This window comes from Trichophyton benhamiae, assembly GCF_000151125.1.
Source record: "Trichophyton benhamiae CBS 112371 chromosome Unknown Abenha-G-c-31b08.f1, whole genome shotgun sequence".
Lineage (NCBI taxonomy): Eukaryota > Fungi > Ascomycota > Eurotiomycetes > Onygenales > Arthrodermataceae > Trichophyton > Trichophyton benhamiae.
In genome coordinates this window covers 125,759-146,778 of record NW_003315089.1, presented here as the reverse complement: position 1 = coordinate 146,778, position 21,020 = coordinate 125,759, and the positions used below count along the sequence as shown (strand labels likewise).

General features: G+C 47.9%; 8 protein-coding genes across 8 annotated transcripts; 2 read left to right on the top strand and 6 right to left on the bottom strand.

The window, feature by feature from the left end:
* Positions 1–1,635: 1,635 nt before the first annotated feature.
* ARB_02117 (uncharacterized protein) lies at positions 1,636–2,335 on the bottom strand (the record flags this gene model as incomplete). Its single annotated transcript, XM_003011518.1, has 2 exons — positions 1,636–1,979; positions 2,086–2,335. The coding sequence occupies 2 exons, from the start codon at positions 2,333–2,335 to the stop codon at positions 1,636–1,638; spliced, it is 594 nt and encodes a 197-aa protein (XP_003011564.1).
* Positions 2,336–4,070: 1,735 nt separating this feature from the next.
* Positions 4,071–5,841, top strand: ARB_02116 (uncharacterized protein; the record flags this gene model as incomplete). Its single annotated transcript, XM_003011517.1, has 3 exons — positions 4,071–4,333; positions 4,399–4,626; positions 4,734–5,841. The coding sequence occupies 3 exons, from the start codon at positions 4,071–4,073 to the stop codon at positions 5,839–5,841; spliced, it is 1,599 nt and encodes a 532-aa protein (XP_003011563.1).
* A 926-nt stretch (positions 5,842–6,767) lies between these two features.
* On the bottom strand, positions 6,768–7,870 carry ARB_02115 (uncharacterized protein; the record flags this gene model as incomplete). The annotated part of the gene is made up of 3 exons (XM_003011516.1): positions 6,768–7,596; positions 7,671–7,765; positions 7,826–7,870. The coding sequence occupies 3 exons, from the start codon at positions 7,868–7,870 to the stop codon at positions 6,768–6,770; spliced, it is 969 nt and encodes a 322-aa protein (XP_003011562.1).
* A 162-nt stretch (positions 7,871–8,032) lies between these two features.
* On the bottom strand, positions 8,033–9,051 carry ARB_02114 (uncharacterized protein; the record flags this gene model as incomplete). The annotated part of the gene is made up of 2 exons (XM_003011515.1): positions 8,033–8,225; positions 8,324–9,051. 2 exons carry the CDS (start codon positions 9,049–9,051, stop codon positions 8,033–8,035), a joined length of 921 nt encoding a protein of 306 aa, XP_003011561.1.
* A 595-nt stretch (positions 9,052–9,646) lies between these two features.
* ARB_02113 (plasma membrane protein Pth11-like, putative) lies at positions 9,647–11,182 on the bottom strand (the record flags this gene model as incomplete). The annotated part of the gene is made up of 4 exons (XM_003011514.1): positions 9,647–10,232; positions 10,306–10,711; positions 10,879–10,915; positions 11,012–11,182. The coding sequence occupies 4 exons, from the start codon at positions 11,180–11,182 to the stop codon at positions 9,647–9,649; spliced, it is 1,200 nt and encodes a 399-aa protein (XP_003011560.1).
* A 2,854-nt stretch (positions 11,183–14,036) lies between these two features.
* Positions 14,037–15,604, top strand: ARB_02112 (MFS transporter, putative; the record flags this gene model as incomplete). The annotated part of the gene is made up of 2 exons (XM_003011513.1): positions 14,037–14,406; positions 14,478–15,604. 2 exons carry the CDS (start codon positions 14,037–14,039, stop codon positions 15,602–15,604), a joined length of 1,497 nt encoding a protein of 498 aa, XP_003011559.1.
* Positions 15,605–17,026: 1,422 nt separating this feature from the next.
* On the bottom strand, positions 17,027–17,920 carry ARB_02111 (uncharacterized protein; the record flags this gene model as incomplete). Its single annotated transcript, XM_003011512.1, has 1 exon — positions 17,027–17,920. The coding sequence occupies one exon, from the start codon at positions 17,918–17,920 to the stop codon at positions 17,027–17,029; it is 894 nt and encodes a 297-aa protein (XP_003011558.1).
* Positions 17,921–18,511: 591 nt separating this feature from the next.
* On the bottom strand, positions 18,512–20,971 carry ARB_02110 (C6 transcription factor, putative; the record flags this gene model as incomplete). The annotated part of the gene is made up of 6 exons (XM_003011511.1): positions 18,512–19,337; positions 19,385–19,697; positions 19,754–20,227; positions 20,301–20,382; positions 20,467–20,838; positions 20,957–20,971. 6 exons carry the CDS (start codon positions 20,969–20,971, stop codon positions 18,512–18,514), a joined length of 2,082 nt encoding a protein of 693 aa, XP_003011557.1.
* Positions 20,972–21,020: the final 49 nt, after the last annotated feature.

The window sequence follows — 21,020 nt, the reverse complement described above, 5'->3', positions numbered from 1 at the left end:
AGTGTGTCCTGGTCCTGTCACGACCAGCAGATGCTTCTTTGTCATCAGAAAAGCACTGTTGGCCTCTTGCAACGGATCGACAATGATAGCGGAATGCCCATTGTGATTCCATCTCGCATGGCAGGGAGCAGCCATGTTTCTTGACATCACAGCTACTTCTTAGTTGACGTCTTCCTGGTCGGATCCGGATGCATCGACCCAGCATTCGCTGTATCGGAGCCCTCGCGCTCCCGCGTCCCTCCTCGTTCCGCAAGATCCAATCCAACGGGTCGATTCGCTTATTCTTGCTTGTGCTAGCCGCGTGTTCCTCAAGCTCAAATTACAGAGTCGGGGTGGTTGCCAAAGAAACATGTGCCTGTCGAGAGAAACGGGACGTCTGATCTTGGTTGCCACGCACACAGCAGTCGCACAGTCTCGTCTCGCGACGGACAGGCAGGCTCCAAGAGATAATAATAGTTCCCTCATGCACACATGAAACACGTTAAACTCGAAAAACTTTGCGCTAGCTAAGCGGCTAGGGAGCCGGGATGCTCTTCATCTCCTTGAATCCAGGCAGGCAGGATATCATCTGATGGGCAGGCTTACTGCACGCAAGCCACCACCTTGTCCTGTTTTCTCTTCTCGTCCCTCCGCGCGTTGCTTTTTCCTCCTGTCCTATCTGGCTTCGCAGCGGCACACCGGAGAAATTGGCACCTGAAGAGAGAGGAAAGGAATTCTCAGGACGCCGCCCTCAGTCCTGTTGGGAATGCTGTACTCCGTCCCCCGTACAGAGTGCTCGCCTCGAAGTAGTAGTAGCAGTAGGAGTCGACGGTGACGTTGAAGTTCGAAGTTCGACGTTGAAATAACAAATGCCGACTTCCGAAATGAGATAGATTAGTCAGCCCTGGTCTTTTTGTTTTGACGACCTTCCATCCAACAACAACATCAGCTCTTCGACAACTATCAGCAGCACCAGCAACACCCGCAACACACACTGTCGGCTCCGTGTCCAAAGAGCTGTTCAAACGCGACGACACAAGAATGCTGATCCCTCCATGGGCTGGAGGGTGAACACCAAGAGGCCAATCATGTGGGAACCTGATCGGGAGGCCTTGAAGGGCCCGTCCCGTGCAAACCCTGCCCTTGATGATGCGGAGGACTGGAAAATTGCAGAGATTGGAGGGTAATGTTCATCTCTCTGTTCATGCACATTCTCCTGCGCATTTTCCCTCGTTCTTTTTTTTCACTTATCATCTTGTAATTTCTGTGGTGTAAATATATATGAAACGACGGATAATTTCCCCCTAACTATTTTTAAATTCTCCTGACTGGGTAACCTACTCACTAACTACTTCGAAGCAAGCAAAAAGGAGCAGAGCGTTGCCATGGTCATATTGCGAATGCTCCTCTGCCTGCTTGGTTTGATGGAGCGAAGTTGCAGATCGACAGGTTTTGCTGTGACAGGCGTTCACAAGGCTCTTCTCTCAATTTAGTTGTCTGGTCCGTCACACTAAAGGGACGCTTATCAACTAAAGGCTGGGATTAGCTCACTAATCCTCCCAAGAGCCGCTACCAGCGTTCATCACGGTTGGAGTTTCAAGTTTGAAGAGAATGTTAAAAATTACGTCGCCAATACATGACTAGTAACATCGCGGGTCAAGATGACTGGCCGTGCGCCGAAGGTAGCAGAAGCTTCTGCTCCATCAACAGGTCCAGCGGTTCATCCTCCCTCCTCCCCCCTTCGGCCCTTTGGGGGCAGAGCGAGGGGGGAGCCTGACCTTCGATACCATCAACTTCGCTCCCGCTGGAGTTGATTCTTCCCGACTTGCCGGTGCTGAACTTTGTCTCTTTCCCACCTTCTCGTTTTGTACTACCTCCTCCCCCCATAGCCGACGGTGTGGATAAGATCTTGTTCTCCACGCTTGACAAGAGATCGATGTCCACAACATGGCAGCTCTTGTTGTTAATATGGCCTCTCTCGTTTTCACCCAGCCGCTGAGCTGACGAGACCCAGGGTTCGTCTTCCCTGCTTGATCGGCCTTTCTTTTCCACACATAATTGTCTAGGATCCCTCGAAGCCAACCATGCGGGTGCAGTCCAGCAAACCAGCTGACCATGGTCGGCCGGCCGGTCGGTATCGGTATTTTTCCATTTTGTACTCCATGTTCTCCGTCCATACGCCGTCACCCAATTCACCCTGGCCCTTTTTAACCTCTTTTTCTTTTGCATTATCACTTCTGACTTTTTCCCATTTTCTTTTTCTCCCCTTTTTGTTTTTAAATCCCTTTTGCATTATTTTCGCTCGCTTCTCCTTTGTTTTTCTTCGCCTTCTCTGAATTTCTTTTTTCTTTTTCATCCCCTTGCTTTTCCCATGTATATCTCAGCTAACTTACCTTGTCACAGATTTGGCGGATGCCACATGGTAACTCAGCAGGCGCATGCCTTGGGCGCAGAAGGATGGCGGAATCCTTGTACGCCTCTCAGCCAAACGCCTGTTTAGCATACTTCTCCGTTTCTTCTTGGATCCATCCCCATACTGATTACATCTGGCTCAAATCTTAATTCGAATTCCGTGGCTCCCATGTTACCATGTTTATGTTCAAGAGTGATAGTCATGGTCTTTACCACTCAAGAGCAGACCCCGTCCCCTGCCACTGAGATCCTCCTATTCTTATTTCCCTCCAATGGCTGCTCCCGCCGCCCGAACTTTCTTGTACCTTCACTCTCTCCCCCCTTTTAGGCGTCCTAAACGTTTTAACGTCTTGGTTATTCCTCTCCCCTGATAAACTTTCGCCTCTCCATCCTCTCCTTGCCTTGTCTTTCCACCCCAGCCTGGCTTTGGATCTCTTCTCTGGTCTATAGCCCAACTCGACCTAGCGTCCTCCCCACCCATGCGTTTAAGCTCCGCTCTCTTCCTCCTCTCCTCTCGCTCTGCAGGCCTGTAAGCTTGTCTTTTTGTTTACTTTTTATTTTGTTTTTATTTTTTATTTTTTATTCTTTCTCCTCCGTCCTTTTCTTTTTCTTTTCTTTCTTTAGTCTGCTTTTTCCTGATTTTTGCTTTTGCACTTCTGTCATACCTTTCGCTGAAGTATATATCTTGACCCTGACCAGGATCATTCCGCAGAAGAAAAAAGAGGGTCCCTATTCATCCGATACCCTTGACACTTATTTTCATGGTCTTGGGGTGGTGTTCCATGCTTTCCTCTCATCATATTTATCCATTGAGATACCTTGTTCTGCATCAATTTTCTTCGATCTCCATCTTCATACCCTTCATCAATTAACCTCGTCTCAGCCGTTACTCGCCAGCTCGTGTTTAAGCCTCGTTGATATATATAAGCAGCAGGGTGAAGATACACGGGGTACCGGAATTGTTCATTTTATACCCAAGAGAGAAACCCTCGAGGTCTTCAACCTGACCAGTGCAGAGCCAAAAGAGACCCGAGGATCCGAAAAGAGATCCAGCTCGTTGGAAGAGTTGCCGACGGCCTGACGCTGTTCGTCTTTGGAGCCTTGCTACAGAGGTACCGATACCTCGTAGGAGCGAAGAGTCCCAAGGCCGCGGAATACTCAAAGCATCAACCAGCTCAAACGCCTGTGACACTGTTTGAAGAGGCCCAGTGATCTAAACCAGCCCGTTCCGTGTCTCCTCTATTACTACGACCCTGTTTCTATTTATATACCTGGACCCCCTTTCTCATTGAAATCATCTTAGCCCAACGACGATATATCTCGTATTGCACCCTTCCTTATATACCTTGATTCAACCTCCTCTTGTTGCCATCACAAAAGCTCGAACTTCTATACCATCTTCGGCTCCAAACTCACCTTCAACGAGTATCAACAACCTAACCATCTTTACTTCCTAATCCTCTCATCTATTCACAATGGCTGGACCTGGTGGTGGACCCCCTCGCAAGAGCCATACCAAGTCTAGAAAGGGTTGTAAGACTTGCAAGAGAAGACACATACGTTGTGATGAGACCATGCCGCAATGGTAAGTTTGATCCAGTGGTTTGGACTTTTTTCTCTAAGACTGACTTGGACGTTATAGTCGAAACTGCACCAAGCATAACTGCAGATGCGATTACATGGATAATGTTCTTGCTCATGATGCCGCCAATAATGCCAGGAGCCCAGATCTTCTTATGTCTCCAGAGATAGAGCTAGAGATTCAGAACTGGCAAAAGTCTGGAAATCCTCCTTTCCCTGAGCTACAGCTTAGCACTCGAGCTTATTGGTATAAGTTCTCTCGCACGGATCTTCGACTCATCCACCATATTGCGGGTTTGTCCATCGACCTACACCGAAGAGGCTACAGTAACTGCACTGTATGGGCCCAGAAGATGCCCATGTAAGTTGCCCCACAGCCAAAGATGCAAGGTCTTCCATGAATGAATCCTTCTAATTCTTCCATAGCTTCCTTACTATTGCCTTGTCCAATGACTTTGTTATGAGTTCTATTCTGGCATTATCTGCTTCACACATTGCTTGGATGACCCAGAATCAAGACACTGAAAATCTTGCCTATCATCATCGAGGTGTTGCTATCAAGGGCCTTCAAGAGGCAATTAGCTCATTCTCACGCGAAAACTCGGATGCTATTCTTGCATCATCCTTGCTCTTGTCATGGCAATCCACTGAATGGTCAGTAGATTTTGCCTGATTATATAGCTGTTGCTTTTAGCTAATGACTTCACTACAGGCGAGGGTGGGCATCTCTTCAACAAGGAGTTTCAACAGTAAGATTTCAGCTCATACCCCTATACCTCTCCCTTGATAGGGGCCTTTTTTAACCATTTATTATTTCAACAGGTCTTGAACTCGATGGAACCATGGTGGAAGGAAGAATCTGAACTGGCCAGATTTATGGATGGTCAACGAGCTTTTCGAAGTGCCCGAACTCCCTTAACGCCAACCTACCCAGGCAGCATGGGCCATTTTCCAAACGAAGATATCATGAGACTGGATAGAGTTATTGTCAATCTACAGAATATCCATCAGCGAATTTCTCATAACCAAGAACACTTCCGCAGGATAACGGACTTGCTTGCCTTCACTCAAAGGTTGCGAGATGAACTACCTGTTCAGTCTCCGGAGAAGGCCTTCGAGAGGCTCCAGCCCCTGCGTATCTGGCTCTTTTGGCTCCCTTCGGCAATGTTGCGAGGTGGCGAAACTGATCTCGGAGCTCTTTCCGTGCTCTCTCAGTTCTTCGGCGTTGCCCTTGCGCTGGAGCCACTCTTCCCAGAGTTTGGCGGTTCATACCTTGGCTCCATGGCGGTCAACCCAATCGAGGAGATCAGACGCATTCTATACCATAGACGTGCGGCGAACCCATTTGCACCTGAGATACAACTCGCTCTCAGCTTGATGGATCTTCCAGCAGAAACTGTAGCCGAGTACCGCAGTCGTCTCCAGTGGTCACCAAGATCATCCTTCGACGGATATCCTACAGGATCACATAGCCCATATCACCATGCGCTTCCAACTCCCCATTTGCCTCACCTCCCAGCTACATCTGCGGCCATAGTCAGCCCTACCACCACTGCCTACCCAGCATATACCACCTCACCTCTTCACTCGCCCATGACTCCAGCCATTGTCGGCTCACCATACCAGATGTCCAATGCAATGCTTCACTCAAGACGCCACTCTCAAGTATATCCATCACCCACGCTTCACCACGATCCGGTAGAGGATCGTATTCCCGAATATAAACAACCAGAACAGCCTGCGATGTTTAATCCAGCTTATCTCGGAAATCTTATCAACGGGGGCCCGACAATCGGGACGGAATACCATGATTCTCCCCCAGTTACTGTGACAGGAGGGTTGGTCGCTCCGGAACTCTGCTGGACTTGATACTAGATGCATACCTGTCTACGTTATCAAATCCATTTGCACAAGCACAAGCACCAGACATATCTTCAGCCCCTTTTTGACATCGATCGCAAATCGAGAACACATAGCCCAAACAAAACAATGTAACCAAAAAAACAGCAAATCCTGCCCTTTTTCCCCTCCCTCCTATTTTCACTTCTTGTACAGACATTTTTCAAGCTCCTTTCCCCCGCTTTCCCCCATCGCCTGGCTATTGTTCACAAATCGTCTATCCGTCGCTCTCCTACAAATACAGGAAAAAACGGTCCGGCTGAGATTCATGTTCTTACTTCTTTCCTCTTGGGAATCTCCAGGCACCACCACCTCCATCCTCAACGCCATCGCGACAGTTCATCTAGCGCCAACATTGCCACACCACCTACCTCCGCACCGAGACCGACAAACACATTCTAGACTTGCTTTCGCCATATAATACCCTTATTATTTCTTACCATTCCATATACGATGACTTGACGACTTATCCGAAACAGTGTGATGGGGATATATATAAAAGGGCCAGAGGACGAATGGAGAGCATTGGCTTGTCATTCAACGACAAGGGCATTTGGCAATTACATCTCATAATGCGTCATTTCTTTTTTTTTGTTTTCTTACTACTGTACAGCGTTTTATACCGGTTCATACTTTTTCATCAGGGGATTTTGTTGGTTCTAACCTACCGTTTAGATTGGGGTACTTCACTTCTTGATCCATATTTATTAATATTTACATATCTAAGTATTTATATACGCTTATAGTGACATTTCCTTCATGTCTCATGTGTTCCATTCCACGGGATTAACACGATACGAAATTTATTTTGTTTAAGTAACTAGTTAATCGAGGAGAGGTCTTGTTTCCAACTTTCTTCATTTAAGTATCTTCGGAGACCAGATTGACCGACGCTACTATCCAAATCGGTTTGACCGTTTGGATTCCGTCCGTTTGCTAGTTGCTTTCTTTGCATCTTCTATCCACTTGTCATATTCCTCCGTTCCTTGCTTTAACTTCATGCCCACAACCCCCTTCAAAAGCTGTCCAGTAAAGTCAATAAAGTTACACTTTCTCAGCGAGTTTTCCCAAGCCCAATTTTCTCTCTTTCTCCTCTCTCTATCCAGCATCTCTTCATCCCCAATCTCTTGTGCACGTATCCTCAAGTCCCTCACAACAGCCATGAGATTGAATCGAATCTCTCCTTCGGGGTACCGCCCAATTCGTCGCTGAAGAACATCAATAACCTTCTCCGGGAATTCTTCTGAACTGCAGGGTCCATGAGTTATTGGATGTGGTTGTAACCCGTCCAACTCGTACAACTTGCCGCGAAAGGGAAGGTAGGCGATAAAATGGTATAGTTCCGCATCTTCTTCTGATGGGGGTGGGCGCGAGGTTTCGTCTACAAAGGGAGACGAGCGAGCGAACAGATTATGGGCGCTGCGGATCCGGGCTGAATTGCTCAACGTCTCGCCTCTGAGGTCAGGAGGGAACCCGGTAGTAAACTCCTTGAAAGAACGTAACTCGGAGCCAATGTCGATTCCCCTGATGGATGTTGATGGGCTGTCTTGGTTGAGTATCACAGATAGGACCGCTTGTGTACCACAGGCATTCTGTATCGTCTGGGCAGCAAAGAAAAGGCCATCTTCAACCGCTCCATGGTCGTATTTCCCGTCTTGAGGGCTGGGCGTGTTTCTCGATTGTCCACTAACCCATTTGAATAAAAATATAACGCCGTATACGGGACTATATCCATATAGTCAGCAAAACAGAGCATTTCCAATAGACGCCGTTTAGAACTTTGGGAGAGGGGTGTTGACCTTAGGGAGCGAATTGTGTCAGCATCCAAAGATATCAATTCTTCAAACTGGACATCCTGCACTCCAAGATTCTCTACCAATGCAGTAAAGACCCCCTAGAGCCACAATGTCAGTATGCGACGCAGAATCTTGAGATCAACAGCTACCAAACGCACCTCATCTGACTCGATGGTGCTCCACCCCCCAGCCTCTTCGGACATGTCGTCAAACTTGTAAGGTAGCTCGCAATAAAAATGAAGTCCTCCGCGACCCTCACCGCGTATATATTATGGCAGCTTAATGCGCCGGTATGATGCGCCCCGTGGTTGCAATGGTGGTCTTTGGTATTCTGGTTTCGCGTCTTCAAACTTCGGAAGTTGATGTCAGAATATTCCAAACGCTGCAAACACTGCAAACACTGCAAATTTAGTAACCAAACTTATCCCGCATTGAGGGAATGCGTCTATAGCAATTGTTTGTTTTTGACGCTTTATGCCGGAGGACGGCGAGGAGACAATGAACACAGTAAGGAAACTGAGAAGAGAACTAAGGACAGTCAATGGGGATTTTCCACCACTATATATACAAGGTCAAAACTCCGACTATATAATACACCAATTAAAAAGAAAATCTGTAAATCATATTACACACCGTGCACCGTGTTTCAAACAGACGTATAGTCTGTGAGATACAGGATACCGGCCTCAAGCATCCACCAAGATGTAATCTCATGGGCAAATTTCAGGACCGGGTTTTCCAAGGGCATCGGAGCTTTCACGACACTGGGCTGCCACATCACGGTTTGTGTCTTGAAAGTGATCTGGCCGTCGTTTCTTTCAAGTGTGGTCACCAGTCGGCCACGGATTTGATTTAGTGCCATCCCAAACTCGACCCTATCTTGCTCTCGGCACACTACAGTGTATGCGCCACAGACAACATCGCCTGGCTCGAAATTGAGCGCTTGAATGTGAGACGCCTTGAAGGTCTTACGGGAAGACTGATCACAATTGAGGCTTAAAGCATATGCCTGTGGGAAACGCGAAAAGGCCGTCATATTTCGTCGCAAATACCGGGTAAGTATCTCCTCGTCGGCAAGTAATGGGGATATGTTAATGCCCAGGGTAGAGAGTGAAGCTACATCGTAAACGGCGCGGGTTTTGCTTGCAGCGTCCTTGTCCTGAACCGATTCCGGCATCGACTTGACATCTTGAAGCGGTAGGTCTGCCAGCGATCCTCTTGATGCAGAATGCCGGACCTTGCGGCCCAGCCGGCTGTGTTGGTATAGGAGGAAAGCAGTTGGTGCGCCGACTACGACTAAGACTGCGGCCGCGGTCGTCAGCGCCCGCGGGTAGCGTTCAAAGAGCTGAGAGATGGCGGCCATCCTATCTTCGAGGAACTGCATTGTGATCTGCATGAAAAAAATCGGTTGATGGTACGGAGTGGGTGTTTGTCGAGTGGGAAAGTTCTATCTCATCCAGGCATTCTGTAGCCAAAAAGATGACGCTATTTATAGTGACTTTCTAGAAACATTGCATTAAATTATGCAAGAATTGTGCAATATGCTTAAATTACGCATAATTATATGCATAACTCAGATTTAGACCGAGATAAGATAAGATAGAAAGCTTAAGTCGTCGGCTCCTGATGTGATATAAAAAAAATATACTGGATGGGCATCGGGGCAGACGGGATACTGGAAATACTCATAGCCTAACGGAGATGTTTTACTTCCAGCTTTATAAAAGAAATCACAGGGTCGTTCTCCTTGCGCGGGACTCAGTAACCTTGATTTGAGAATGCCGGCTCGTAGTAATATATGTAGCCAAATGCTACGTAGCTTCAATCGTGTGGCGCATGATATGCTAATGGCGAGAATATAAGTATATACATTGCGGGTGGTATTCAAGGTATCACTCCTGCCACCTTTCCCTTTCAACGCCGTTGACCCTTAGAGATTGAAAAAATCAAATGCCCAACCCTATGCCAGAATGCTCACGCTACCGGGCACCAATTTCCACATGTCGTAGTTCAATACCCGCCTGTTTCTTGTCCAAAGATTCTCCATTTTCACTTGCTTCGTCGTACTTGACGACGACGTGAGTGGTCATTCGAATACCGTGCTTTTCTGAATCACTGTCCTTATCAACCATTGCATCGACTCTCTCCTGCGATTCTAGATCCAGATCCAACTTCCCAATCCCTATACTAGCGGAGGTACTAGGATGTCGTGACCTGGACTTATTGGGGGGTAGAGCATTTGAAGGCAATGGGGACCATGCTCTGCTGAAGTATGGGTTCGATTGTTCTGCCCTCATGGTTGCGCTGATGACCGAAGGCCCACTGCTATGGGCATGGCTGCTCTTGTGCTTGCTTGACCAGTAGCAGGAGTTGATAAACCGCTCCAGAAAGCTGGGGATGAGTATTGATATCGGCCTCCAGAGCGACGGCATGCATGCACAGATGATAGCAAGGTTATACTCGATGACCGTCCACACTGACGAGTTTATGTTCGTCCAGGGTGTATCAGAACGGGATGTTGCGAGGTCGATGGTTGTGATGCGGAGAATCGATGTTATGCAGACACTGAGTAAGAAATATCAGTATGTGGAGTCAGGTAGGGTAGGGTAACAAGGATGTAGTCAATTGTGAAACACACAATAATCCGAGAGCAAACACTCCGCACAGAGCCACTTTACTCCTGTCCGGCAGCTGTAGCCGAAGTATGACTGGAATGGGCAGCAGGACGATGAACACGTCGGTTGCAATGATGAAAGACGCATTTGCGAACCAAAATGCAGCCACATTGATGCATGTTCCACCTCCTGGAGTCTTCTTGTCAAACGCATAAGGGACTGGGTTGCACTGGAAAATACTTGAGACGACGGTCCCGGCGGTAAATGCAACAATGACTGCGATGCCCGCCCAACAGGTGGTCTTAAACCAGGGTGGAATGAAGACCTGAAGGTAGAGAAGCAAAACGCTTATCTTCGTCAAGGCGCTGGTTATCTTGTAGAATATCTGTGCGAAATAGTATAGCTGCAGTGAACGGTTAGTATGAGCGTCTATCCTTGGGCTATGAGGGGAAAAGAGACGCCCCGTACCTTTAAGGACTTTGCAAGCAACTCCGAAGGTATGTCATCTATATGTTTGCCAAATGCCCACCCACATACTATGGAGATATTAGTGTTTGTTTATGAAGAACAATTTGATAACAACTAGTGAAACTTACTGATGATCATCTGAATCGAAATGGTTTCCGCAAACACCTGGGCTCAGGCACACCGTTAGTCCACAGTATTATGCATTTCATGCTATATATCTCCAGTTGGCACAGGGAAGAAGGATATGCATGTATTCCATACCAGAGATCCCAATATGGTCCAGTCATCAGGTCCAAGGCTCTTTGAATAGTATCGCCGAGTGGCAACCCTCGCTATAATAAATAGTGGCGTGATAATGGAGAATACCAGAGCTGGAACAGCTAGACGATCGGAAATGTCTTCAACATCCCCGTAGTGACTGAAGAGCGGCATTATGCCTCATCGAGATAGGACTTTTAAGGAATAAATCCAGCCCATTTGGATATATTGTGGTAGAACAAAGGGGGAGGCAAAGACAAAACAAGAAAAAAAAGTGAGTGATATACAGACCGATAGAGAGGAGAAATAAGTAAAGGGTTTATTTTCTGGCCCATGGCTATGCCTGACAGCTTTTCAGCGGGATTGCCAATACAAGCCTCAAAGAGAGAAGGTAGTAGGTAGCCATGGGTTGTCCTATAGGAGCTGGATAAAGGCAATAGGGCAGGGGTTCGATTTCTCGACTCTATCCCACGCTGAACCAGAGCGCAGATTGGGATTCTGACTGGAATGTAGGGAATTGTATGGGCAGTGTTGCAATCATCCCATGTCATGGCCCGGGGGTATACATGCAGGGGAGGGCAGTCGGAATGAACACTTGACTAACTCAATAGGCACGCAAGGGGGGTCTCCGAAGAGGATTCCTTGAGCCAGAAACCCTGCTTAATATGGGCTGAGTTGGCTGGCAGTTGCTTGCTTGCTTCCTTCGCATGCATCCTTCGAGCGGCTTGTTACTCCTGGAGCTAGTTAGCTGGAGCCAGGCGTCCTTCCTGCAAGAGTACTATTAATTGCCTAATAGTAATAACAGACGGGACAGCCCGCCATGTCTTTTCGAGGTCGAGAGCCGGAGAAACAGGTTATCTTCCAACAAGAGCGGTTGGTTGGAAGACTGGCTCTTAACAGTGAACCCTGCCTTTAGCCGCTCCTTGCACCCCACGGCTATAGCACAAGGGCACATATAGTCTGGCCACGCTTGGTATCCGCACTCACCCGTCAGCGGAGCGCCAATTGCCCTCCGTTGCCTGGGGGTCTGTCTTCCCGAAGGTGCTGGGATGTGTAATTAGTCTCTGCTTTTCCTTCAAGGGCCAAAAAGCAAGGCCCTGCGAGAGTGTTTCTCTTACGCAATTGATCGCAAGACATGTCGATCGGGCCCTCGAATGGAGCGCCAACATTTGAACTATTATGACTGCTCGAGTTGATATAATAGCGCAAGCTGAGCTGACGGTATGTCCTCCTTGGGGGTTGCAGCTCAGATACGATACTCCGGGCAGAGACGACAGGTGAAGTGGAAATTAGCTAGTTAAGGACCCCATAGCTAACGACGGGTAACTAGCTAGTTAAGTACATATAACTGGCTAGCCAGCGAGTTAGTTAACTAGTTAGCACCAACCTCCGGCTGGCTGAGACCTTTTCCAGGCGATTACCGCTGGAAGAACAGTATTATAGCCTTAGGAAAGGGGGGAAAGGGTCTCTCAGTGATAGCTACTAAGGCAACAGAAGCTGTTCGAACAAAACCTGAACGTCAATTTCACAAAGCCGGACGAGTGAGACTGTAACTAAGGAAGCAGGTTTAGACGGAATTCTGTGCGTCAGGATAAGATCTGGCATGGGGATTGCCAATATATTGTTAGAGATATAACTTCATGCTGGACTCAGGAAGCCGGGATAGGTCTACAGAGTACAACAGGCCCACGTCCGCCACTTCAGAGCGATGACTGACCGAGAGAGGGATCCCCGGCGAATAGCAATAAGAATCAAGGTGACTGACTCCCTTCTGTACGTTCTATACCGAGTGATTCTCTGGCGTCTTTGGTGCCTCCATCATTGACTCGGCCCATTCTAATAATCCCGTCGCCGAAAGAGCTCCATGACCAACAGCCACAGCCTCGCACAGCTGGTTGGAGAGAAGGAAACGAAGCAACTGGCTACAATTACCAATACTTGGGGGTTACATGCTAACTAGTTAACTGGTCAGCCCGTACATTATGTTCATCACGCCCGGGGAGGTAGAAGAATGCTTAGGCAAACCAGAAAACTGTACGGAGAGCACAGTAACTAACCACAAAAGACAAGGGAGAATCTTTAGAACACTGCGAAGGTGCTCCGTAATTTTAACCGAGCCCACCCATTTTGCACATGGATGGACGAAGGGAGCCTAGCTTTCGGTCTGTAACGTCTGTAACTATGCAAGAAGAGCTTCGAGTCATGATGCCTACTCTCCCAGCCTTCACGGAGTATTCAGAATGTGTGCACGGAAAGTCCCTTTGAGCCCGGGATCTCCGATCAGACAGTTACTATTAACTGGACCTCCAATCCTCGACTTGCACCCTGGTGGTTTCTTGCTTGTGTGGAGCGGCGGGTCCCCTGCTAGTCGTCTATACAGAGAGATGTGAGAGTTAATGCTAACTAACTAAGGGGCACTAGGGGATTTTCTCTCGCAGACTTTGCTGGAGGGCCCCTGCACAGGCTTGTTTCGATGGGACTACAAAAAAAATCCATCCCCTCCCGTTGTTGACAGCAACTGGATGGTTCTCTTGTTTACTGTGGATTCATTAATGAGTCAGTTATTATAGTTACCTCAGGGCGGGAGTACGGAGCCGGAGTATACCCACACAGCATACTTAGATAAAGTAAACTCAGGCTGTCCCCATGTGGTAGACACGACATCATCCATACCTTGGGTCACTGCAAGCAATCTGCCAGTGGACATGGATCCTACCGTTTCCCTTGACTAGTGTACATACATACGGAGTACAGGTCTTGACTTGCCTTAGGGCCGATGCCACCAATCCGCCCGAGCAGATGGCAGGTTTGTACTCTGGACTCCCGACTCCGGGCTCTAGACCCTGCACTTCCTGGACTTTTGTACTCTGCAGGCCGGGCTCGAAGAAAATTCTGCACCCGTAAATAAAAATGGCTGTGGACGACACCCGGTTCCATTCTTCCTTCGCCATTTCTGCCATAATTTCTGAAATCGGCGCAGTTTTCAGACGGCTTTCCCTAAAAAACTCCATCACAAGTACCAGAAGATATGGCAGATCTGGCAGTAGGGGAGAAGACGACTCCTCGGGAGATTGGAGTCGAAAGATCTGATTCAGAATGCGGCCCAGCGGGAGAAGGAAGCATGTCGCCCCAGGCAGAGAAGAAAATGATGCGCAAGGTTGATATCAACTTGATGATTCCCCTATGGATCCTCTTCGTCTTTGGCTTTCTCGACCGCATCAATCTCGGAAACGTGGCTGTTTTGGGGATAATGGAGGAATTGAAGCTCAGGGGGAACCAGTTCAATGTTGCCGTCCAGGTTTTTTTCGTGCCATACGTTCTGATGGATATTCCAAGCAATATCCTGCTGAAGAAGTTTGCTCCATCAACCTGGATCAGCATGCTCACTTTCTTGTGGGGTGTGTGATATCATTTCTACTCCCTTTTCTCGTCCGAATGAACACGTTGACTGAGCGATTGTAATCTCTAGGCGTATCCTCCATGTGTCAAGGCTTTGTGAGAAACAATGGCGATCTCATTGTGTGTCGCTTTTTCATCGGCGCGTTTGAGGCTGGCTATGTCCCTGGCTGCGCATACTTGATGGCCACATACTACAAAAGACATGAATTCCAGAAGCGACTTTCACTCTTTTGGGTTGCAGGTCTGCTTGCAGGCGCTTTTGGAGGCCTCCTCGCATACGCCATTGATCATATGGATGGCCTCGGAGGCTATTCTGGCTGGAGATGGATATTTATACTGGAGGGCCTCTTTTCAATCGCCCTTGCGGGACCCGCAAAGTTCTTTATTGCCGACTGGCCAGAGCAGGCCAAATTCCTGACTAGCAAAGAAAGGAAAATGATGGTTACTCGCAGCAGCCAAGATGTTGGCGGAGGTGCACGTATGGACAGGCTTGACCTTGCTGCCTGGAAAAGGATCCTATCTGACTGGAAGCTTTATGTTGGTACACTCATATATATCAACATTACAGTGTCCGGATATGCGACTGCTCTTTTCATCCCAACTATTGTGAAATCCCTCGGGTATTCTGGCATCCAAAGCCAAGTCCACAGCATTCCGGTATGGCTTGTGACTGCGTTCGTCACACTCGTTGTCTCATACCTTACAGACCGCTTGAAGCACCGGCTTGGATTCATCATCTTTGGTGTTATGTTCGGGAGCATTGGGTATATCATCCTCCTTTGTCAGGGTCCCGTGGGTGGCGGGCTACCTGACGCTGTTCGCTACATGGCAGTATTCTTCGTCAGCATTGGCTGTTATATTGTCCAGCCCGTGACAATCGTCTGGTTTGCGAATAACCTAGGAGGTCATTACAAACGAGCTATTGGCCTGGCGATCCAGATTGGAATCGGTAATCTGGGCGGCCTGGTTGCAAGCAACGTCTTCGTACCCAAAGACGCACCCCGGTACTTCGTTGGCTATGGTGTTTGCCTGGCCACCATGATCATGTGCGGAGTTAGTAGTATTGTCCTTGCTCTTGGGCTTATGCGTGAGAACAGATTGAGAGAGCAAGGCAAGCGTGATGATCGGCTTCAGCTGGATGAAAGCATCCTGGGGAACATGGGCGATGACGATCCGCGCTTCCGATTCACGATCTAACGAGACATGTTTTTAGCGGTTTTAATGACAGTACGATAATGAAGTATCAGTATAGGTTTAACTAACTAATGCCATACCCTTTTATACCATCCTCCTTGACACTGGTTTTGCGGTTGATGATTTAATACCCTATATCCCATAAAAGGCCATGTTATGTTGCCTCTACCCGAGCCGAGTACCCCGGACCAGACTTATTGTATATCACTCGAGCCTCTAAGGAAGGCCAGATACATTGCAATTTTAGCTGGTATTAGCCTTGTGATAGCTTTCAGCTGATGAAATATTGCGGAAAGTAGTCTTATATCCTCCTGTACGATGGGATGAAACTGCGCAATCTGTGTAACGAACGGCAGAGTTGCGTTTCAAATCAGCATCGACACGGTATAAAATGTTCACTCCATGCGTTACCATAGAGAATAAAGGGTCATAAGACGGTGTTATGAGAGCAAGTCGTTGATATGCGTGAGCCATGGAGTTGTGTGTCGTTGATGAGGGTTCGGCCCAGGTGGGAAAATATTTATAGGCAGAATGTCGGCTTCTTCTTGACCACATCGCTACAACAGTGAAGACGGAAGATCGACCTGGATCACATCTACAGCCAGCTGTAGCCAAAAGCATATTGACGAGCTCATCCATATACTTGACGGCCTTGGTCTAGAAAAGCTCCACCACTTCTCAGCATCATGCGTCTTGCCGGAATGAACATGGCCTCCATGGCCTTGATAACCATATCATGCCTTGCACCTTTTACCGGGGCTGTGTGGACTTGTCCCAGCGAAAGAGAGGCCTACTGCTGCACTCACTATGAAGACAAGACTCCCAAGGGTCTCTTTGGAACCGGATGTATGTAAAATTCCCTGTGTAAAGACGTGACGGCGTTCCATGGCTGTATGCTGATGCATCAATAAACTGGATCTTACAGGCACCCTTGCTCCGAGGAAAGAAGGCTGTAAAGATAAATCACCCGTGGAATGCTGCAAGCCTTTAGTACGTCCTCTCTTCTGTCTTGAACGTGTTTATAATAAAAAAGAAAACAAGACGAAAAGAAAAGGAGTATCTGATAATTGTTCTGATGATAGGCCGATCAGACCACTCATTTCTGCGATAGCCGTGCAAAGGGGTACATGTTTGTTGACCAGAAAGAAGGTCATCAAAAGGCATAGATGTACGGTTGTGGGGGGTCACAAAAGCCAGTACACGCAAGGGGAAGAGAACAGGGACTCGAATAGTATTGAATAGGGGATGCTGTAAGATCTTCTCGGGATGGTGCAAAGCAGGTCATCAACACCTGCTTATAACGATCGTTCTATGAATGGAATTTATCTTCAAACATAACAACGGTGGGCCATACTAAATCATGCCGTAAGTTCGTGGAAATATGTCTATTGATATACCCAGAGACAGCATGGACAAGAACAGTATTCACAACTCAGTCTCAGTCGGGATATCCCAAAGCACCTCAGCATTATGCTGGAACAATCTTTTGACCATATCCTGATTTCCACCACACCAGTCAACACAAGCTTTGATGAACGGGACAATGTCGACCGAGTCGAACCTCGTGTGCGGCCAGTCAGTAGCAAACACAACCCGACCGGGTGCGACACGCATACATTCCGTGAATATTTCCCGTAGGCCATCAAACTGGGGGTTGCTTGTGAGACGGTACGCAGCAGATATCTTAACATATGTATGACCACCTTTCAACAGCTCGATCATCTCCGCAAAGCCAGGGAGGGAATAAGGGTCAAAGCCTGTCGTGCTGGCCGGGCCAGAGACTGAAATAGGTAGTTTGGGGCTTGCGAAGTGGTCGAGACACACAGTGACCCCTAAATGTGGTACAATTTCTACCAGGGGTGGGACATGCTGGAGGGCAATGTATAGCTGCAAAACCCAGCCATAGGGGCGAATGATATCCGCATACTTGTGCATAACTTCCTTCAGTTCCCCGGCACTCATCTCCTTGCCAGTCGATTGCAGGTTAAGTCTCACTCCACGTACACCCCATTGATGCCATGAATTAAGGGTATCATCAGATGGTGGGTTAGCAGGATCCAGGGAGACCACAGCTCTACCTTGCTTGGAGCCCAGCTCCTTCAACCCCTCGAGCATGCATGAGTTGTCGAATCCGTATATAGACGGCTGTACCAGGACAATATTTTGGATGCCAACCGAAGACTCAAAAGTCATCGCATCAGACAGTGTGTGAATAGGGGGCACATATTGGGCATCTGGTGCGAGGGGGTATTTCTCTGGGTCAACGATGTGCATATGGCTATCCCATGATGCCGGAGGGAGTTTTGGCAGAGTGCTCATGCTCCTGTACCTCGGAAAAATGGCCTTAGAGAACCGATATGATGTAGTTGGCCAACAAGAGGGCAGCCTGCGATGTAGGTATCTCATGGCAAAGGGTGTGTGTAGTCTGGCTGTTGTTCCAGCTCTTGATTCCTCAAAAACACCATCAGGCCAGTCACGTGGAAATCAGCAGATGGAGACGGGGAGAAACAGTCCGCTGATTTTCAAGGATGATCCAGGGTGTTATCATTGTAGACGGAGAATGATGGAACGTTAAGAAGAGATGAGCCGTCTCCTCTCCGTTTTGCGGTCCGTTGGGCGACCATTCAATATTTGAAATCCTGTTTGCAGTCTGAAGGTATACTTCTAAACGATTTATTCAACGGTATATTTAAGCGATTTTGCATGTAGTTAAGTCCAAATAACCGTAATCCTATCTAAAGACGAAATAAATGAAAAGCAACGCCTAGCCACCACCATCATGTATATATAGTATGCAGAAGCCAAAATGCCAGGATTTTTCTTCCTATAAGTATATAAAAAAAAAAATTCGAAAGTAGATCAAGCATAGCTTTCAAGGTCGAGGAAAATGAAAGACAAATGGTATATACTCTAACTTGTCGGCCCGGTGCCGGCCCAGTTAGTAGAGTCGAACCCTGCCCCAACACCACCGGGCGTGTTAGGTTCCGCATATGAGAAGGCTTCGAATAGCTCTGGTGCGATTTCATACATTCGATCTTGAGCGATGAAGTCAGGCGGGTCAGGTAGCGGTGGGGTATCCATCATGAAGTTTTGGTGTGGCAATGGCTGTTGGTGCTGCTGATGTGCCTGTTGGGGATCTGCTGGAGGAGGTGTGATACTAAACGCCCCATGGGGTGGCAGGGTATACATATGTTGGCTATGTAAGGGGTCTAGAGAGGAAGGCGGCGACGATGTAGTAGTTTGTGGGGATACAGCCGGGATGGTTTGTTGATCTGGGTTGGCCGGCGTGTCGAATATATTGATTCGGAGCTTCTTGAGCTCTTTCTCAATCAGGCCAAGGGCAGTGTGTATTACTAGTTCAAGGTTAGCTACAATGAGTTTTTCAAGGTACCCTTCACTTAATGGATGCAGACCTGGATTGGCAGCTTTCACGCGTTCAAGGGCTAGGATGCAGTATCTCAGCTTTTCCAACGTTGAAGGAGACGCATATTTCAATGCCTGGATCTCAAGTATGAAGATAGAAGCAGCTGTATATAAACTGTATGCAAGAGACAGAACGACGTGACTGTCACCAAATGTCCGTCTAAAGAGGTCATAAAGAGATATGTTGGAGGATGCAGAGGAGAGGCATTGAACCAAATGGTTAGCATTGCTTGCAGCATTTGCCCTTGACCTGAAGGGCCTGGAGCAGAGCATTGGACGGTGGAGGAGGATGTTGGTAGTGTGATATATGCAGCTAGAAGAATTAGCGGTATACTTCAAGAACAAGGGCAGATAACATACTTAAGAGTCACAACATGGCTTGGTGGGCAATATGTGGGAAGATTATTGGGGATGAGTTTTAGGAATGGCGGGAGCTCATTCCACCATTTTTCGAGATTGGCTCCCTGTTTATCCACACATTCCTGTATCTGAGCTTCCGTGCTTTGGCGAACAGGATCATAGATATGGATAATAATTTGATTGAGGATTTCAGCCAACGAACACATCTTCATGAAGCATGACGTCGAATGTGCCTGCGTCGGAGGATAGTGCATGCCCTCGGGGAATACTACTCCGTGAGGAGTCCATATCTCGATCTCTGCAGTATCGTCCACTTGAATGCCACGTTAGCAATGCGACCAAACGAGAAGGGGGTAAAGGTAAACTTACAAAGAATCCGCGGCGGAGAGACCGGGGTATCCTGGATGATTGGAGATCGACCAAAGTAGAGCGACACCAGTTTGTCCCAAAAGTAACAGCTCCAGAAAAGTCGATTTCTTATCTCAACGTCTTCATCTGAGAACTGCACTGACCCAGAGTACTTTCGGCTATCGATGGTTATACCTAAATCCTCTAGTAGTCGAAAGGCCATCCCGCTGTATAACCACGCCTGCGTACGATTTCCACGGCCGCATTCCTGAGCGCTGAGAAGAAGAAGCGTTTGGACAACCGTTATTTGACCGTTTCCACCTTTCAAACTTTCGAATAACCCCGTCACGGCTCGTTGTCGGAATTGCTGCCCTCCATCGTATGCATCAAGCATACGAGCAATCTTCGGTTCGTCCCTGCACCATCGAAGCGAGTGGGAGAGAATAGCGTTCAGGAGGATTTCCGAAAAGTAAGGGCCGTTCATCTTCATGTCACCTATAATATCAACCCAAAATTTAGCTATCCAGAATGAAATGATCTCTTACAATTGCCATGATTGGGTACATACGTGTGAAAGCCGGGCGATAAACGAAATTAAACAAAGGCTGTATCCAACACCAATGAGAATCCAGAAGGTAGTTGAATGGTTCCTATTTTGGAGCGGATTAGTGGATGACCAGACATATCTCGACGAGAACGGTCCCCGTTTCGTCGAAGTCAGAAAAAGCTCATACTGGGATGGTAGTCAACTGCTCGAAGGCACGTTCTCTCCATGCATTGTTAATGAGACGCTCCTTTCGACCATCGGACTCATTATCGACTGGCAAAGCCGGGTTAGCTGCCTCTGCCAGACCGCTCGGCAGCTGGAATAGACTCGTTGGCCCATGGAAAGAGATGCGCCCATCATCTTCTACTGTTAAGCCTTCGATGTCCCGAGAGAGTAAATCCACGGCTTCCTTATCATCTTCACGGTGTTGCTCGAGTGACTCGATAGACGAAGGCCGATCTGATTCCTCGACCTTTAACCCCTGCTGCTCCTGTTGTTCTGTGTCACCGCCATTGCGGCTCTGGGGCTCGTTTCTATACTTTGCCAGCTCCGCTTCGAGCTTTGCGATGCGTGATTCGAGGGTTCGCGTGTACGACAGCGTTGGGGTTCTTCAGCTATCAATTAGTATTTGCTTATGCGGCGCTGGATATTTGTAACGAATGTGGTCAAATTCTCACAATGTATACACGCATGTTTCTCCCCGCGCGGAGCAGCGCGAACATGACGGTGTCGCAGCATTAC